Source organism: Microtus ochrogaster, chromosome 22 (assembly GCF_000317375.1).
Source record: "Microtus ochrogaster isolate Prairie Vole_2 chromosome 22, MicOch1.0, whole genome shotgun sequence".
Taxonomy (NCBI): Eukaryota; Metazoa; Chordata; class Mammalia; order Rodentia; family Cricetidae; genus Microtus; species Microtus ochrogaster.
In genome coordinates this window covers 32,083,458-32,099,652 of record NC_022023.1, presented here as the reverse complement: position 1 = coordinate 32,099,652, position 16,195 = coordinate 32,083,458, and the positions used below count along the sequence as shown (strand labels likewise).

The 16,195-nt window shown below is 45.2% G+C and overlaps 1 protein-coding gene across 1 annotated transcript; it reads right to left on the bottom strand.

The window, feature by feature from the left end:
• Positions 1 to 2,066: 2,066 nt before the first annotated feature.
• On the bottom strand, positions 2,067 to 8,280 carry Spty2d1os (SPTY2D1 opposite strand). Its single transcript, XM_026784246.1, has 4 exons — positions 8,131 to 8,280; positions 7,410 to 7,514; positions 4,504 to 4,541; positions 2,067 to 3,643 (listed from the first exon to the last, which is right to left on the bottom strand). The coding sequence occupies exons 1-2, from the start codon at positions 8,197 to 8,199 to the stop codon at positions 7,416 to 7,418; spliced, it is 168 nt and encodes a 55-aa protein (XP_026640047.1). The 5' UTR covers positions 8,200 to 8,280; the 3' UTR covers positions 2,067 to 3,643; positions 4,504 to 4,541; positions 7,410 to 7,415.
• Between the last annotated feature and the right edge of the window lie 7,915 nt (positions 8,281 to 16,195).

Genomic DNA, 16,195 nt, shown 5'->3' with positions numbered 1-16,195 from the left:
ACAGGGTTTCTCTGTGGACCTTTGGAGCCTGTCTTGGCACTAGCTCTTGTAGACCAGGCTGGCCTCAAACTCACAAAGATCTGCCTGCCTCTGCTTCCCGAGTGCTGGGATTAAAGGCGTGCACCACCACCTCCTGGCTCCCTATCCCACTGTTAAAGGGAGTATGATATTCTACTTGATAAAGTAGGATCGGAACATTATTTTATTTGCCATCACTTGTGTGCTTTCCCCTCCATGATTTTTCTTGGATAACCTTTCAATATTCGTTCTCTGGAAGCTGTAACTGCAGTCAAGGTTTCTGGTGACTGAAAGCACTGTACTCAGTTACAGGGTGCAGCTGTTTGCACAGGAAGGAGCCATTATGCTGGATTAAAGTTTCAGAACTTGGTAAAGAGTCAGGTTGTGATGTCTGTCATGTCTGAATGCATTTCTGTTAACAGATATGCATCGACTTTTATGTTGAAAAAAAAAAAAACACAGGAAAGAAAGACTGTAAGTCCGAATTGTGTCTTCCATTTTGCTCTTCTGTATTTCCTAACCACCGAGAAAAGCTTCCAAAGCCGGGAGGAAACAGGAGCAGGCTATTCTTTTTTCAAGGTTTACAAATTAAGTGCTTGATTTTTAATGTATGCTCTCTACTGTCTTGGTTTTCAGATTTGATTCACTATTTGAAGATGTGCCTTTTATTGGGTGATGTTAATTCTCGAATGTTGTAATGTTACATGATCATGGGTGTGGCATTCTCTAACAAATTATGTGACAAGAAAGTAGTTTTCATAAAACTTGTGGCTCTGATTGCACAGTCCCACTTGCTAAAGCAAAGGGCACTTTGTTTTAAGGCTATTTGAGAACTGGTCTTTGTGCTTTCTCTGCAGTGGATGCAGTTGTGTCCACTTAGGGCAGGCTACCACATGTCATGGGCAGCCCTGTGAGTGCCAAGAGAAAGTTCAAAGACTTAACAGAAAACCTAAGGGAACACGGAATTTCATTTTTGTAATGGTAACCCCCAAGATTTTCTCCAAGAAATAAATTATTTTGTATTTTATAACTGAAAAGCAGCTAGTAGTACATTTCCGAGATATAGCAGAAGACCAAAACATTTTGGAAAGAGAATAAATATATGCAGAGAGACTGGTTGTTTTATTTTCAGTGTGCTGATTAGACTATTTATTTTGTGAGTGGATGTGATGAAGTACATATTCAGGTGTTTAGTGTATGATTAAGAGTGAAATATAGATTTCTTTGGAGTTATTAAATCCATAATGTCTTTTACATAATGGACAAATCAAATGTAAAAGAAGAAAACTTGGACATAGCTTAGCTTGTTTCTGGTGCTGTTGACCTGCAGAAGAATATACTTTTGCATATACAGGTGAATGTTTTGCAATTTATGTATACAAGAAATTGTAGGCATTAAAATATTTTATTGATATTTTTACTGGTTTTCATTCATTGATCAAAACTTGAAGCTACTCCTTATCACCTGGAACACTGCTAGCTCTGTAGATTTGTTAGGTTCAGAGATCGGGCTTGTCCCTTATATACTTGTGACTGTTCAAGCTACCGCTGATTTCTCTTCCACCACCACCTAGAGTGTCTAGAACAGAGTGCACTGTGTTCTCAGACATCAAGTTTAAAAAACTGGAAATGCGTGCCTTTAATCCCAGCACTTGGGAGGCAGAGGCAGGAGGATCACAGTGAGTTCCAGGACACGCAGGGCTACACAGAGAACACTGTTTCAAGAAAAAACAAAACAAGCATGACAAGTGAGAACTGGAGAGGTTGCTCAGTGGTTAGAGCAGTGAGCTCTAGTCTTGTGGCTCAGGGTTTTGAAGGTTTATTGAAAAGGAAGAGAAACAGCAGAGCTTGTTTGTGATTTTTCTCTTGTCAGAATTATCAGGTTCAAATCCCCTATAACAAACGAGCCTGAGGAGCTGGAGAAACGGCTCAGTGGTTGGAGTACTCAGGGTACAGCCATGAGATGGGAGTGACGTGTAGCACCCCACACCCGCTTGTAAGCCCAGCTCCAAGAGTGGCAGAGACAGGATTACTAGGACTTCCAGCCTTGCCGGGAAGGAACAGGCAGAGTGATAAAGGGTACCCGCTGCCTTCTGACCTCCCTCAGTACATGCGCTCACAGAGACATACGTGGACGGATGGATGGGCGCCCTTAGTGCCGCACAGGAGGCGAGTACCGAGACTGGGTGAGGTCGTGGAAGAGCAGGAAATATAATAGTGTCTAGTCCCAAATTCCTCAGTACTGCATCTGCATTTTGGATTCATTTTCCTTTCCATAGGAAAGATAATCTTACGGTGGATTGATGTGTAAAGTGCTTGTCACACAAATGAGTCTGCGGTCAGAGTTGCGGGTCCCCCATAAAAGGGAGGCATGGTGGCTTACATCTGTAACTCCAGCACTCGGCAGCACAGAGATGGGTGGATTCCCGTGGCTCCCTGGCCGGCCAGTCTAATCAAAGTGGCAAGTTCCAGGTTCAGTGGGAGACTGTCTCAAACAGCTGGAGGCTGTGAGAAGACACCAGGCGCTGACCTTCGGTCTCCACGCGGGTGAGCGCGCGCACACACACACAGAGTAACTCTTAACAAATGGTAGGAATAACAAGGTGTTTTCTGTGTGAACGACAGGAATGCTTTGCTGGGTACACCTGTTCTCTTGCACAGTTACCGAAATGTTCTTCCCCTCCCCACCACCACCTCCCTGATCTCATTTTTAGAGGGTAAGATACCGACGCTCAGACTCCTCATTTATTAACTGCTGATTTTGTGCTTAGGCTCCTAGCCCTGAATTTAAATTTACTGCATCCATGTTGAGAGCTGCACCTAGGTTTTGTTTATACATATGCTGTCTGGAGAAGTGGTTTGGGTTAAGAGCTCTTGGGGAGGACCTGAGCCCATTCCCTGCACCTGCACTGGCAGCTCACCATCACCTATAACTAACTCCAGGGGGAAACTGAGGCCTCTGTTGCATTCCAATGCAGACCTACACATACACCTACCTATAATTAAAAATAATTTTTAAAATCTTTTAAAAGGATCATTGGATAACTTCAGGTGAGGGAGACCATTGCCTTAGCACACAACACATAGGTGTTCCTGGAAGAAGCCTGCATCTACATCCCTACTGTGTCCAGGTCTGTGCTGGCAAGATACCTGAGCCTCTTAATTTCTCTTCGGTCACTTCAAGTGAGGCCAAGACCCAGCTTCAGCAGGTCTGGGTGAGGGTTGAATACCACCTTAGCATCTTCCCTTGTATTTAAATGAACCCCGTGGGATAATTTTTACTTTTGGACTCAAGATTTGGGATATAGTATTTGGGAAGTGGGTCTAAAAATCATTACTTATGATTACCCAAGAGGGGACAATTTAAACAAGGTGTCTCAGCCTTAGAGGCTTTGACAAATAGAACCTGACCATCACCCACTCACTCCCACCTACCAACTCACTCTCTGTCTCTATTAGGAGAATATTGTCTTTGTCCATCTTAAAACGCGTGGTAACTACACAGAACCTGACAAAATAATGTGCGATTACTTTATGTGAAACCTACAACAGGAACTGGGCAGTTGGGTGTTCTTCACAGCTGCATGACTTCACCAGGGTCATCTTTGTTTACTTCCAAGGGGGTCTGGGAGGGAAAGAAAAAGCATATGTCAGAAGACTAGCATTGCTAGGCTAAGCTGTAGGGCTGAGGCAGGTGCCTCATCCTGTTACCCAAGGCATTTTATGCTTGCCACCAAAAAGTGCTCGGCACTGCGGGAACTGGCAGAGGACAGAGATGTCTGCCACCAGAACCCCACCTGGGCTTGGTGGGCTGATGTAGGAAGTAATATTGAAGACTAAACATTTTTTTTTAAATGATGTTGCCCTTTTTTTAAAAGATTTTATTTATTAAGTATATAGTGGTCTGCCAGAAGAGGCACCAGATCCCACTATAGATGGCCATGAACCACCCAATGTGGTTGCTGGGAATTGAACTCAGGACCTCTGGAAGAGCAGCCAGTGCTCTTAACCTGTGAGCCATCTCTCCAGCCCCAAAGACATTTTTAAACATTTTGTCTGCATCGGCCAGAGATTAGCTTTGAACCCTAGTCTTCTAAAAAATAAAGTATGTGTACGAACACACCTGAGAAACTGAGGTGTATAGTTCACATGGTAGGTGCCCAGCGTGCAGGAGGCCCTGGCTCTCACCCGCAGCACTACGTAATCTCAGCAGTGTGGAGGTGGAGAACCAAGGCAATCTTGGCTCTATTGCTAGCTCCAAACCATCCTTGGCTGAGTGAGACATCTGCCCTTTAGAAGTACATTCTAGGAAGCTGGAAAGCTCCCCTTTCTAAGCAGAGTGGCTAACAGTAGAAGCAGGGACATTATAGGAACTTTTTCTCAAATACTAAAGAGAATGTTTCTAAAGTTGTTAGGACCGGATTTTCATGCTTTCCATGTTAATGCTAGGGACTCTGACAGTAAAGAAGTCAAATGTACACTTACCCCTCCTGGGGGATATTTATATCCCTTCCACATCGTTCCTGCAATGAGAACCATCCATAAAACAACGATCATTGTGGGCCTTCTTGGCTGCTGAGGGCGGGGAGCGGTTACTGGAAGGCCTGGTTCTATTCACAGGATCCTGGGACTCTGTCTGGCTTCATTCCAGACCAGATGGTGTCTGGCCCAGCATAGCAGTTCCTGACTGGTGAACTTTGTGGCCTAGACTAAACTAAAATGGCCATTTTGGGAGGTAAAGCTCAGGCACCAATTATGACATCAGTCCCTGTGTCACGGGGCCTCCAGGGTGAGAGCATCAATAGGTTGGCCAGGACAGAGGTACTTTGGGCTGAAAAAAACCTCAAAAGGGAGCTATTCTCACACCTCTGTTTAGAACCTTAATAGGCCATTACACAACATACGCATTGGCTTAAATGAATCAAAGGCAGAAAAAGACTTCTGTAACACATAAAAACCACCTGGACTTATTAGGGGAATTAATAAACTAGGTGACAACAGCTTTATTTATTTATAAGGCTATAATTAAGCCACCTAAAGAAGTCTCATATTTTGTAAGATGGCAATCCAACCCTCATCCAGCTAAACCTCTTAATACCTCCCTGGTAAAGGAACAGAAGGATGATATTGGCTGCTTACGGTGCTCTTTCCCAAGCACAAAATAATTCCGGTGGCTTAGAGTCACATTCTGTGGCAGCGGCTCGGCTTGGCTGAACAAGTGTCACTTCTCACACACCCAATGGGATAGCTTTGAGCCCGTGGGTTGAGGGAGAACAGAAGGCCAGCTCTCTCATTTCCTGCTCTTACTATACCTGGGGCCAGGGCCACCATCCCTTGCCTTCTGGAGTAGTTTCCCCACAAATCCTTCTGCTCTACCAAAGTCTATCAAATTAAGACTACCAAGAGAAGCCACGTGGTGGTGGCGCATGCCTGTAATCCCACACTCACTAGGCAGAGGCAGGTCTGGTCTACAAAGTCAGTTCCAGGACAACCAGGGAAGCTCTGTCTTGACAAACAAAAAGACTACCAAGAGTAAACTTTCTCCAGCAATGCTAACTGCTCTGAAATGGGTGAACTGGCAGAAGTCCAGGAGAGGGCCTGCAGAAAGGGGGTCTCCCTGGTTCAGTGGAAGGAGTGTGAGATGTTTGGAGGTCCGGCTTGCACCCCCACAATGAGCTGGTTGTGTGTTGTGTATACCCAAGGCCACCATCATCTATAAATGCTTGCTAATAGGTTCTCATTTCACTTCGTTAAATCTGTAGTTTACTGATTTTCAAGGTTTGCACTAGACACCTTACATGGATTCCCAAATGAGATATTCACAAAAATAGTAAAAGGCCGAAATAGTTCCCATTGTACCAGTAAATGAACTGATGTTCAGAGGATTTAAACCTCCCCAGTTCGCTCTTTTCCATCTTTCTCTAGGAAAGGCAGCTTCGCTTCTGCCTCTCTCTCCACTTCTCCGCTTCCCCCCTTCTCTATCTCTTTCTCCTCTCCTCTCCTCTTCTCTTCTCTCTCTCTCTCTCTCTCTCTCTCTCTCCCTCTCTCTTTCCCTGTTCCCCCTTCCCCCTTTCTCCTCCATAACCCCCCTGAATAAATATTCAACCAAAATAGAAAAAAAAAATTAAAAAAACCTCCCCAGTTCATGCAGTAAGTTGCAAAGTTGGGTCTTGATCTCAGGTTCCTGTTACCTCTAGCTTCCCAGCTCTCTAGAAGGGGCATTAGAAATACTCATCTGGAAATGGTCCAGGCAAGGGTTCCTGACAGCCATGTGACACAGCCAGTGGAAAGGATGAGCCTTTTTATTAACGGCCATACCAAGAGTGGGCTTATGCCTCCAAAATGTCTCAGTGCCCAAGCTCAGGTGTGCAGTGTTTTTTTTTTTGTTTTTTTTTTTTTTTGAGACAGGGTTTCTCTGCAGCTTTGGAGCCTGTCATGGAACTAGCTCTGTAGACCAGGCTGATCTCAAACTCACAGAGATCCACCTGTCTCTGCCTCCTGAGTGCTGGGATTAAAGGCGTGCTCCACCACCGCCCCGGCGTGTGCAGTGTTTTTAAAGATAAAAGCCACAATTACACCAGTGAAGGATTTGGAGTGACCTAGTAACATCTGTTCTCTTGCAAAACTCGGCATGCTTTCAAGATACCACATGGCATTAGCTTTGATTTACGCTTCCTTTCAGTAATTTTAGCTTTATGTTTTAGCGTGGACAAACATTAATGATTCTGGTTAATACGTCTGGAGCATGGTCAGGATGTTGCCGGATATGGCTGTCGTGAAGGGGCAGGAGGCTGAGAAGTGTCTAAGCGTGCACAAAACAAGGCGGTGACAGGATGGCACTGCCTCAGTCATTTCCATCCCAGCCGTGCGCGGTGGCCCACGACTGCAACCCCAGCACTCCGGAGGCAGAGGCAGGGGGATCTCTGTGCTCGAGTGTGAGGTCAACCTGGTTTACGTAGTGGGCTCCTAGGGGTCCATAGCGAGTCCTTGTCTCAAAAAAGGAGAGAAAAAAAAGGATCTATTTAGGAAGAGAAGGGAGATGAGGGAGGAAAACGAGAGCAGAGAGGAGGGTACTACGATCAAAGTCGCCTATACACATGGATATACAGACCCTTTTACTATAACACATGTGTATGTAGGAGAAAATATATAATTAACATAGGCTAATATAATATAGTGTTTGTGAAATAATGGACTAATATGTGGAATTTGCTCAGAAGGAACCCTGGGAGGCATGGTTATTTACAGGCAGCTGGTTCTCAGCCTGCTTTCCCCAGCAGTACTCCCCAGTCCTCCCCCCAATACACATCTAAAGCCATCCCCTCCACAGTTGGCCTGTGTCTGGGAAGGGTGTTGGAGCATTCTACAGACAGGGACCCAGCCCGACAGACCTGATCTCACAGCAGCAGCAGCAGCTCATCCTCCAAAGTTTGGCTTCTTCGCCGTGCCTTGGTCTCCCAAACAGGCAACCCCTCTTTCCACTTTAGAGTCGGAGGCTGAGTCAGAAAGAAAATTAGAGGTAGACACGGCCCCGCTCATTAACCCCATGGGAAGTCAGTGTTTCTGTGTGGTGAACGAAGGAGCCCGTTAGGGAATACCTCATCCCATTGTCCCTAATAGAAACTCCTCATCTGCTATGCTTGAAACTCTGAAGTTAGGCACTGTGACCAGCAGAACTGTAAAAAAAAAAACTGTTTAAAAAAAAAAAATGCCATAGCCGGGCGATGGTGGCGCACGCCTTTAATCCCAGCACTCGGGAGGCAGAGGCAGGCGGATCTCTGTGAGTTTGAGACCAGCCTGGTCTACAGAGCTAGTGCCAGGACAGGCTCCAAAGCCACAGAGAAACCCTGTCTCTAAAAACCAAAAAAAAAAAAAAAAAAAAAATTGGTAAAAAAAAAATGCCATAATGCCTGGATACGAATGACACTATCAAAGCAGGTGGAGGGGTATTAAACCCTCCAAAGAAGGATGCCCCAATGGGATGAGATGTTCCTGTCACATCCTGACTTCCAGTTAGTAAAAACCTCAACGACTTTCCCTGTTTGGTCAGAAATCCCAGACGGGAGCATAAAGCCGAGCCCGAAGTAGCTGGGATGCAAGGCTGGTGCTTACCATCACCTCTGGAAATGTCCCCATGTAGGATGCAAGCCCAACAAAAAGAATCCAGCCCAGTACGATCATCACCAAAAGAAAAATAATTTCTGAGCTACAATCACACGGTGAGAGACTGTTCGCCAAGATCTTGGCAAAGGCGCGAACTCATGAAACCTTCAGTTGATAGATGTGTCACACGCTAGTTCAGTTGATAGATGTGTCACACGCTAGTTCAGTTGATAGATGTGTCACACGCTAGTTCCATTCCTTGGGTCCAAAGGATCTGAGACTCTCTCAAGTTGGAGTCTGGGAAGGCATTGTGACATCATCCGTCGTGTGGCTTGGGTTTGACTGCTAGCGATACTTCCCCCAGACAGTACCTCAGCCTTGTGAGTTCTTCATGTACTTCCCTGCACAACACTGCCACAAGGTAGGCACCATCCCTATAACCCTATTTCACTAATGAGAAAAATCAAAGTTCAGAAAGCCCAGATGCCTTACACTAGAGGGTACCAAGGCACACACTAACGTGAGAACAGGTTTGAAAGGGCGTGTCACTACAACAGCTGACAATGAAAAAAACTTGGATCTAGGGAACGTGACACATCTATTTTGTTTTATTTTACTTTATTTTGAGACAGGGTCTCATGTATTCCAGGCTGGCCTCAAACTTGCTATGTAGCCAACACTGTCCTTGGACCCCTAACCCATTTCTTCCCTACTTCTATTTTGCGCTTACAGGACCTCTCTCCCTATCTTTAAGATGGGGTCCCTTTAAGAGGAGGGATGTTCCCTCAAATCACTTGGTACTTACATTCTCACCCATGGTCCATTCTCCACTGGTCCTCTTTTTTGGTTATCAAAAGCCAGAGGAATCCCTGGCCTTTTCTCAAAAAAAGCCTCCAGTTGACACAACCGTTCTCTTCCCAACTGTCCTGTGGTCGATTTCCTTTTATGATCAAACTTTCTAGATGAGTGGCCTACACCCAAATCCCTCCTTTATAGTCTACACCTTTCCCATGTGTCTCCTTCTGATCTAGCCCCTAGTGTAGAATGTAGATGCTCACTCAGACACCATCGAAGACCTCACTCTTGGCAAGCATAGCAACACATTTTGTTATGTCTGACTGCCAGGCACCCGTGTTCTTCTACGTACACGCAACTCCATATGTATAGAAGTTCTTCTTGTGTCGTTCTGCTAAAGATGACCGTACTTCACGCATGAATGAGAAACTTGCTCCTCCCCGCAAACGATACACCCAAGTCATTATGAAAGACCCTCATAGAGGACCTTTCCTCTCCGATGAAGACCCCAGAACCAGGACACTCCGAGACTAAACCACAGGATGCAATTAGCAAGAGGTTTATTGAGTAAACACAGGTAACTGCAGGCGGCAAAGTCTTTCGGAGGACTTGCGCGCCTGCAGACTGGGGAGAGGTCTTTTTATAGGAAAGAGGGCAGCAGAAGCAGATTACAGAAGCAGATGCGTAGTTAGTGGTCGGTTGGAATGGGGCAAGGGGCATAAGTGGTTTTTCCTTTCCCAGCATAGATGTATGGGAACAGATATCCTGTTCTTCTCTTGGTTTTTCCTTTCCCAGCACAGATGTATGGCAACAGATTTCCTGTTGTATAGATGTCCTGTCCTATTCTATAGATAGCCTGATTTACAGATGTCCTATTTTATAGGTAATCCTGCTTTGCAGCCAAGGGCCCTGCCTTACTCTGCACTTACATCTGTTTGTCAAAAGCCTTGTGAAATGATGTTACAGCAGCTAAGCTGGGATCTTTCATAGGGGAAATTGTTTCTTTTGTGAACTGCTGATATTCTAAGTTTGGCACATGTGCTGACTATAGGCATCCTGTTTCCCTAAGCAAACGGGATGTTCTCATGAGAGCCGGCTAGCTGCAGGTCTTGAGAGGGTCCTGAGGGTCTCAAGCGAACAGGATGTTCTCATGAGAGCCAGCTAGCTGCAGGCCCTGAAAATCTTTTAACAAACCGGGCGTTCTCACGGGAGCATGTTAGCTGGGGTTTTGAGGGGGGGTCTGTAGGGTCTTTCAATTAAAATGAGTCTTGTAAACCACATATGGTGCTATGCAGTCCCAGCACTAGGGAGGTTAAGGCAGGACAATTGCTGAGTTTAAACCAGCATGGTTACTTTGCAAATTCCCTTCCAGTCAGAGCTCCCTAGCAAGACCATCTCAAAATAAACAACAATACCTACACTTTTTTCTTTTTAAACACAAGTTCTGTGTATCTCTGGCTGCCCTGAAACTCACAGAGATACATCTGCCTCTGCCTTCTGAGTTCTGGGATTAAAGGCAGGCATCACCATGTCTAGCTTTCTTCTTTTTGTTTTTCTTTTGTTTTGATTTTTGAGACAGGGTTTCTCTGCGTGCCCTGGCTGTCCTGGAACTTAGAGATCTGCCTCTGCCTCCTGAGTGCTGGGATTAAAGGCATATACCACCTCCACCTGGCTGTTTTCTTTCATTTTTCTTAATGTGAAGTCTTACTGAAGTATAATCTACATATGATAAAACTTATTCTTTCTTTTTAGTGTAGAGGAGAAACCTGCTACTGAGTGAATGACTGGAAGCATCACTATAGGCCCTGGCCTGGGAGTTGCGTTGGTCCAGACTCCAGCTCCCCAGCCTGGCAAGCGCTGACCCCTCACAGGGGAGGGTCAGGACCACTTCCACAAGCTATTTAGGCTCACGGGAAGAGGGGAGGAATACATGGTCTCCGGGATTTGTGTGAGCTCCTCTCCCTGCCATGCTGTCTCGGTCCACCTTTGAGTGCCGCACTTATTAAACATGGGCATTTTAATTTGGTCTAATCTGGTTTAATTGGCGTTATTTGCGTAGGCAGAGTGGCTTTTTTTTTTTTTTTTTTTTTTTTTTTTTCGAGACAGGGTTTCTCTGTGGTTTTGGAGCCTGTCCTGGAACTAGCTCTTGAAGCTGGTCTCGAACTCACAGAGATCCGCCTGCCTCTGCCTCCCAAGTGCTGGGATTAAAGGCGTGCGCCACCACCGCCCGACCCAGAGTGGCTTTTCTTAAGATTAAAGCAAACACTGAGTTTTGAAAAATACATCAACAGTCTTGTACCTACCATTATCAAAAAGGAAATGTTTCTGAGCACCTCTAAGAACTGTGCACCCAGTCACGGGGTTCTCGAGACCACGTGTGCATTCTTGTATTTTCTAACTTTTATATTCTATTTAATGTGCATGGCTTTTTGTCTACATGTCTGTCTGTACACCACTTGAGTGCCTGGGGTCTACAAAGGCTGGCAGAAAACTCTGGGGCCCCGTAACTGCATTTACAGACAGTTGTGACCACCATGTTGGTGCTAGAAATTGAACTTTTTTGTTTGATTGGTTTTTATTTTTGTATGTATGTATGTAAGTATGTATGTATTTCTTTATTTTGATATAGGGTTTCTCTGTACAGCCTTGGGCTGTCCAGTAACTCACTCTATAGACCAGGCTGGCCTCAAACTCATAGAGATGCACCTGCCTCTGCTCCTCAAGTGCTGGGATTATCTGCGTGTGCCAACACCTTTATTATATCTTTTATCTTCTCCAGATAATTTTTATGCTTTATTTTTCTTTATGTTGTGTGTGTGTGTGTGTGTGTGTGTGTGTGTGTGTGTGTTGCGAATATTTCAGCCTGGGAGTGTGGGTTTACACGGATCTGAGAAATGAAAACTCAGACACGCATCGAGAATGAATTTAGCCTTTGTAACTGCAGGGGGTTCAGTCTCAGTGAACTGAAGCACCTTCCCTTCTCCTCAGCATCATTTTTTTCTATATTTACACTTAGCTAGTCGATTCTCATATTTCAAAATAAACTAATAGAAGCTTCCAACAATACAAGGCCAGGTGCAAATACCTGATTCATGAGGTACCAAGGTTTTCCAGTTCCCTCTAAACCAAGTTTTGCATAGGCTTTGTGTCCATGGGAAACTCTCAGTCAAGATTCACAGGGGCAACAAGAGGTATTTATAACACAAAGGCAGGCCTAGGGGCTGTGTCAGGTGTAACCCAGCGGGGTTTCGTGGCTAGTGCAGGTTGCTTGCTATCCCTCTGGCGCCAGACCAGCGGGACATTATACCACACGTGTGGGTGTTTTTCCTGTTTGCATGTCTGTGCACCTTTGCAGGCAGTGCCTGTGGAGGCCAGGTAAGGACATGTGATCCGAGGAACTTGAGTGACAGATGGTTGTGAGCGCTGGAAATCCACCTTCTTGTTTTTGAGGTGGTCCTCCCACTGAGTTCCCAGGGCTCTGAGGACTCATCTGTTTCCACCTCCCTGGTACTGGCATTATAAGATCAAGTCGGCAAGCCTGGCTGTTTAAAGTGGGTTCGAGGGAATAAAGCCGGGTTCTTAGTGCTTGTGCAGCAAGCACTTAGCTGACTGGACTCTCCGCAGCCTCCACTCGAGTGCTTTTATTTCTGTCAGACAGGCCCCTTTGCCCCCCAAAACCCGGTCTCACTGTGTATCTGTGGCTGAACTGGAACTAACAGAGATCCGCCTGCCTCTGCCTCCTGAATGTAGGGATTAAAGGCGTGCACCACTATGTCCACCTTGTAAAATAGACTTAAAAGCATGTCAGATTTCTGGGGCTGGAGAGACAACTCAGCAAGTTATAGAGCACTGGCTGCTCTTCCAGAAAGAAGACCTGGTTGATTCCTAACATTCACTGTAACTCCAGTTCCAGGCGCTCTGACGCCCTCTGCCTTCCCAGGGCACTTGTACACACACACACAAACACACACACACATAAAAGTGAAGACATCCTTTTTGTTCCCAGGGCACTTGTACACACACACACACACACACACAAACACACACACACATAAAAGTGAAGACATCCTTTTTGTTTTCTTTGTATTGGTATGGGTGTTTTGCCTGCATGCATGTCTACACACCATGTTCATTCATTCCTGGTGCCCACGGAGGCCAGAAGACAGCATTGGATCCCCATGGAGCTGGAGTTAACAGACTGCTGTGAGCCTCCGTGTGGGTGCTGGGAAGTGAATCCAGGTCCTTTGGAAGAACAGCCAGTGTTTCTTAACCACTTAGCCATCTCTTCAACCCAAATAAATAAATCTTAAAAAAAAGAAAAGCTCAGATACATCCCTCTTTTCTTCATAACCTTCTTCTAGTGGCTTTTCTTTCTTAACTAATGGACTGAGAAAGAAGACAGCAATCCCTGACATATGACATATATGCATCTTGACACAAACACACACACACAGAGAGCTGCTTATTATATAGCTAAACTCAGTATTGACAGAATTTGCCCTGTGGCTCTGAGCTAGATCAGTTCATTTTTCTGTTGGACAGAGACCTCCCATAGAATACTAACACTGCAGAGATGAAAGCAATGAAATACCAAACAGCATCCTCTCTGCTAAACCACACTACCTCTGCTGCTTTGCCAGTCACAGCCTTCTCGTCACCCAAGTGTGCCATCTTACAAGATCTTCACTGGTAAATTAGTCACGGAAACGACTCTTTTCCCGATACCACACATCCAGAATGAGCCTTTTTCCCTTACAGCTTCCACCAAGTGTCCAAATCCCATAACAGAATTGAACGCTTCAAATACCATCTCCCTGAGCTGTACCAATGTCCCTCACAAACCTGCTCCCTCGCTGTAAGGAGCAATAAACCTAGTTTCTTAAATACTGCTATGTTCCAGCTTCTGGTTGCTAAGTCTCCTCAAGCCAGAGTCCTGAAAATTATCTTTAGAAAGTCCCATAGCACAGTGACCGACTTGACCACCAAGGTTGGCTGAAAACAGGCTGCCTGGCAGCTGGGAGCAGAGATCAGCAACAGAGCTAGGCACCTGATTTCTGTCCCCAGCATCCAAAACAAACCGCTTTCTCAGACTGTCCCTAGAGTTTCTGGTCAACTAAGTCTATATCGCTCATGTTCAATAAGCTGATTTTAGTCATTTCTCAATGCATAAATATTTCAAGACATCATACAGTAAGGATATACACTTTTGTGTCAACAAATGAGTTCTCCCAAGTTCCCCTATTTGTTTTTAAAATAAATATTTGTTTTTATTTTATGTGTATGAGTGTTTCAGCTGCTTGTATATGCACCATGAGAATGCCTAAGGAGGCCAGAAGAGGACATCAGACCCCTGGAGCTGAAGATAGAGGTAGTTGTGAGCTGCCTTGTGGGGGCTGAGAATAGAATCTTACTCCCTGTAAGAGCAGCAAGCTGCAGCAAACAGCTACACCATCTCTCCACTCCACCTGCACTGTTTAAATTATGTGTGTGTGTGTGTGTGTGTGTGTGTGTGTGTGTGTTGTATGATGTTTTACTCTTTTGGCTTTTGTTTTGTTTTTTGTTTTTCAAGACAGGGTTTCTCTGTAGCTTTGGAGCCTGACCTGGAACTAGCTCTTTTTTTTGTTTGTTTGTTTTTTGTTTATTCGAGACAGGGTTTCTCTGTGGTTTTGGAGCCTGTCCTGGAACTAGCTCTTGTAGACCAGGCCCTGGTCTTGAACTCACAAAGATCCGCCTGCCTCTGCCCCCAGAGTGCTGGGATTAAAGGCGTGCGCCACCACCGCCCGACTGGAACTAGCTCTTGTAGACTAGCCTGGCTTCGAACTCACAGAGATCCACCTGCCTCTGCCTCCTGAGTGCTGGGATTAAAGGCATGTGACACCACCACCCGGCTTTCTTTTGGCTTTTTTGAAGGATCTGCTACCCAGCTCCCAAATAAATGACACACACAGAGGTTTATTCTTTGTTACGAATGCGTGGCCTTAGCCTGGCTTGTTTCTTGCCAGCTTTTCTTAACGTTCTTAAATTATTCTGACTACCTTTTGTCTCTGGGCTTTTATCTTTATCTATTTCTGTATACCTTTCTTTCCTTCTTACTCTGTGACTGGCTGGGTGGCTGACCTGATATCCTCCCCTCCTTCTTCTCTGCTCCTCCTTCTCTCTCCTTCCCAGATTTTGCCTTGAATTTATACTTTCTGCCTGCCAGCCCTGCCTACCCTTACTCCCGCCTCACTTTCGTCAGTCCATCTCTTTATTAGAACCATCAGGTGTTCTAAACAGGCACAGTAACACAACTTCACAGAGTTAAACAAATGCAGCGTAAACAAAAGTCACACACCTGAGAATAATATTCCCCAACATATGTGTGTCTGCGTTCTTGAGCGCTGGTGCCCTGGGAGGCCACAGGCCTGGAGCCAGAGTTAAAACTGACATAACTGCCCAGCCATCTCTCCAGCCTCAGGAATTTGCATTTCCAGCAAGTTACTGTGAGTGCACTATATCAGAAACAAAGATGGATTTTGCTAGCTATGAAGCCGGAGGAACCTCAGCCTGAGGACTCTCCCTCGGGTACAGCAGGAATCCTGACCCCTGCTGCACAAAGACTTTCAGGAAAAGTTAGAATGAAAACGGCAGTTTATTAGGCAAAAATACAAAACACAACATGTTATGTGGTTTAAGGTAGGTGGTCTATAAGACTAATTCTTAAATATGGTGGTATGCTTATTTCCTCACGGGATTCTTCTACGGTAAGTGCTATTATAAGGAGATTTATGAGGTGTAATGTGTAGGCATGGATCAAAAGAATGAAAGCCATTTTGCAATGCATAGGCTTCACAAGGTTGATGTGTTCTGACTGATTGTAAGCATAGCTTACTAGCCATTTTAATAATCCTGTGATGCTTTCAGGAAAGAGAGTTTCATTTTTGGTCAGTCATGTCAAAATTATTACTTTTTAAAATTTATTTTTAACTTTTTAAAATTTATTTTTACTTTACGTGTATGAGGGTTTTACCTGCAGGTGCCAGTGGGGGCCAGAAGAAGGCAACTGGAGCAGTAGACAGTTGGCATGTGGGTGCTGAGATCGAATAATTCATGTCCTCTGGAGGTGCACCAAGGGCTCTTGTCGAAATTCTTTTTTTTTTTTTTGATTTTTCCGTAGCTTTTGCTTCCTGTCCTGGAACTTGCTCTTGTAGACCAGGCTGGCCTCGAACTCACAGAGATCCGCCTGCCTCTGCCTCCCGAGTGCTGGGATTAACACCCCCGGGCAAAATTCTTTTTTTTT

Coding starts and splice junctions, on each gene's coding strand:
- Spty2d1os (XM_026784246.1), bottom strand. CDS start 8,199: ATGATCGTACTGGGCTGGATTCTTTTTGTTGGGCTTGCATCCTACATG. Junction 7,515..8,130: donor GGACATTTCCAGAGGTGATG/GTAAGCACCAGC, acceptor TTTCTGACTCAG/CCTCCGACTCTAAAGTGGAA.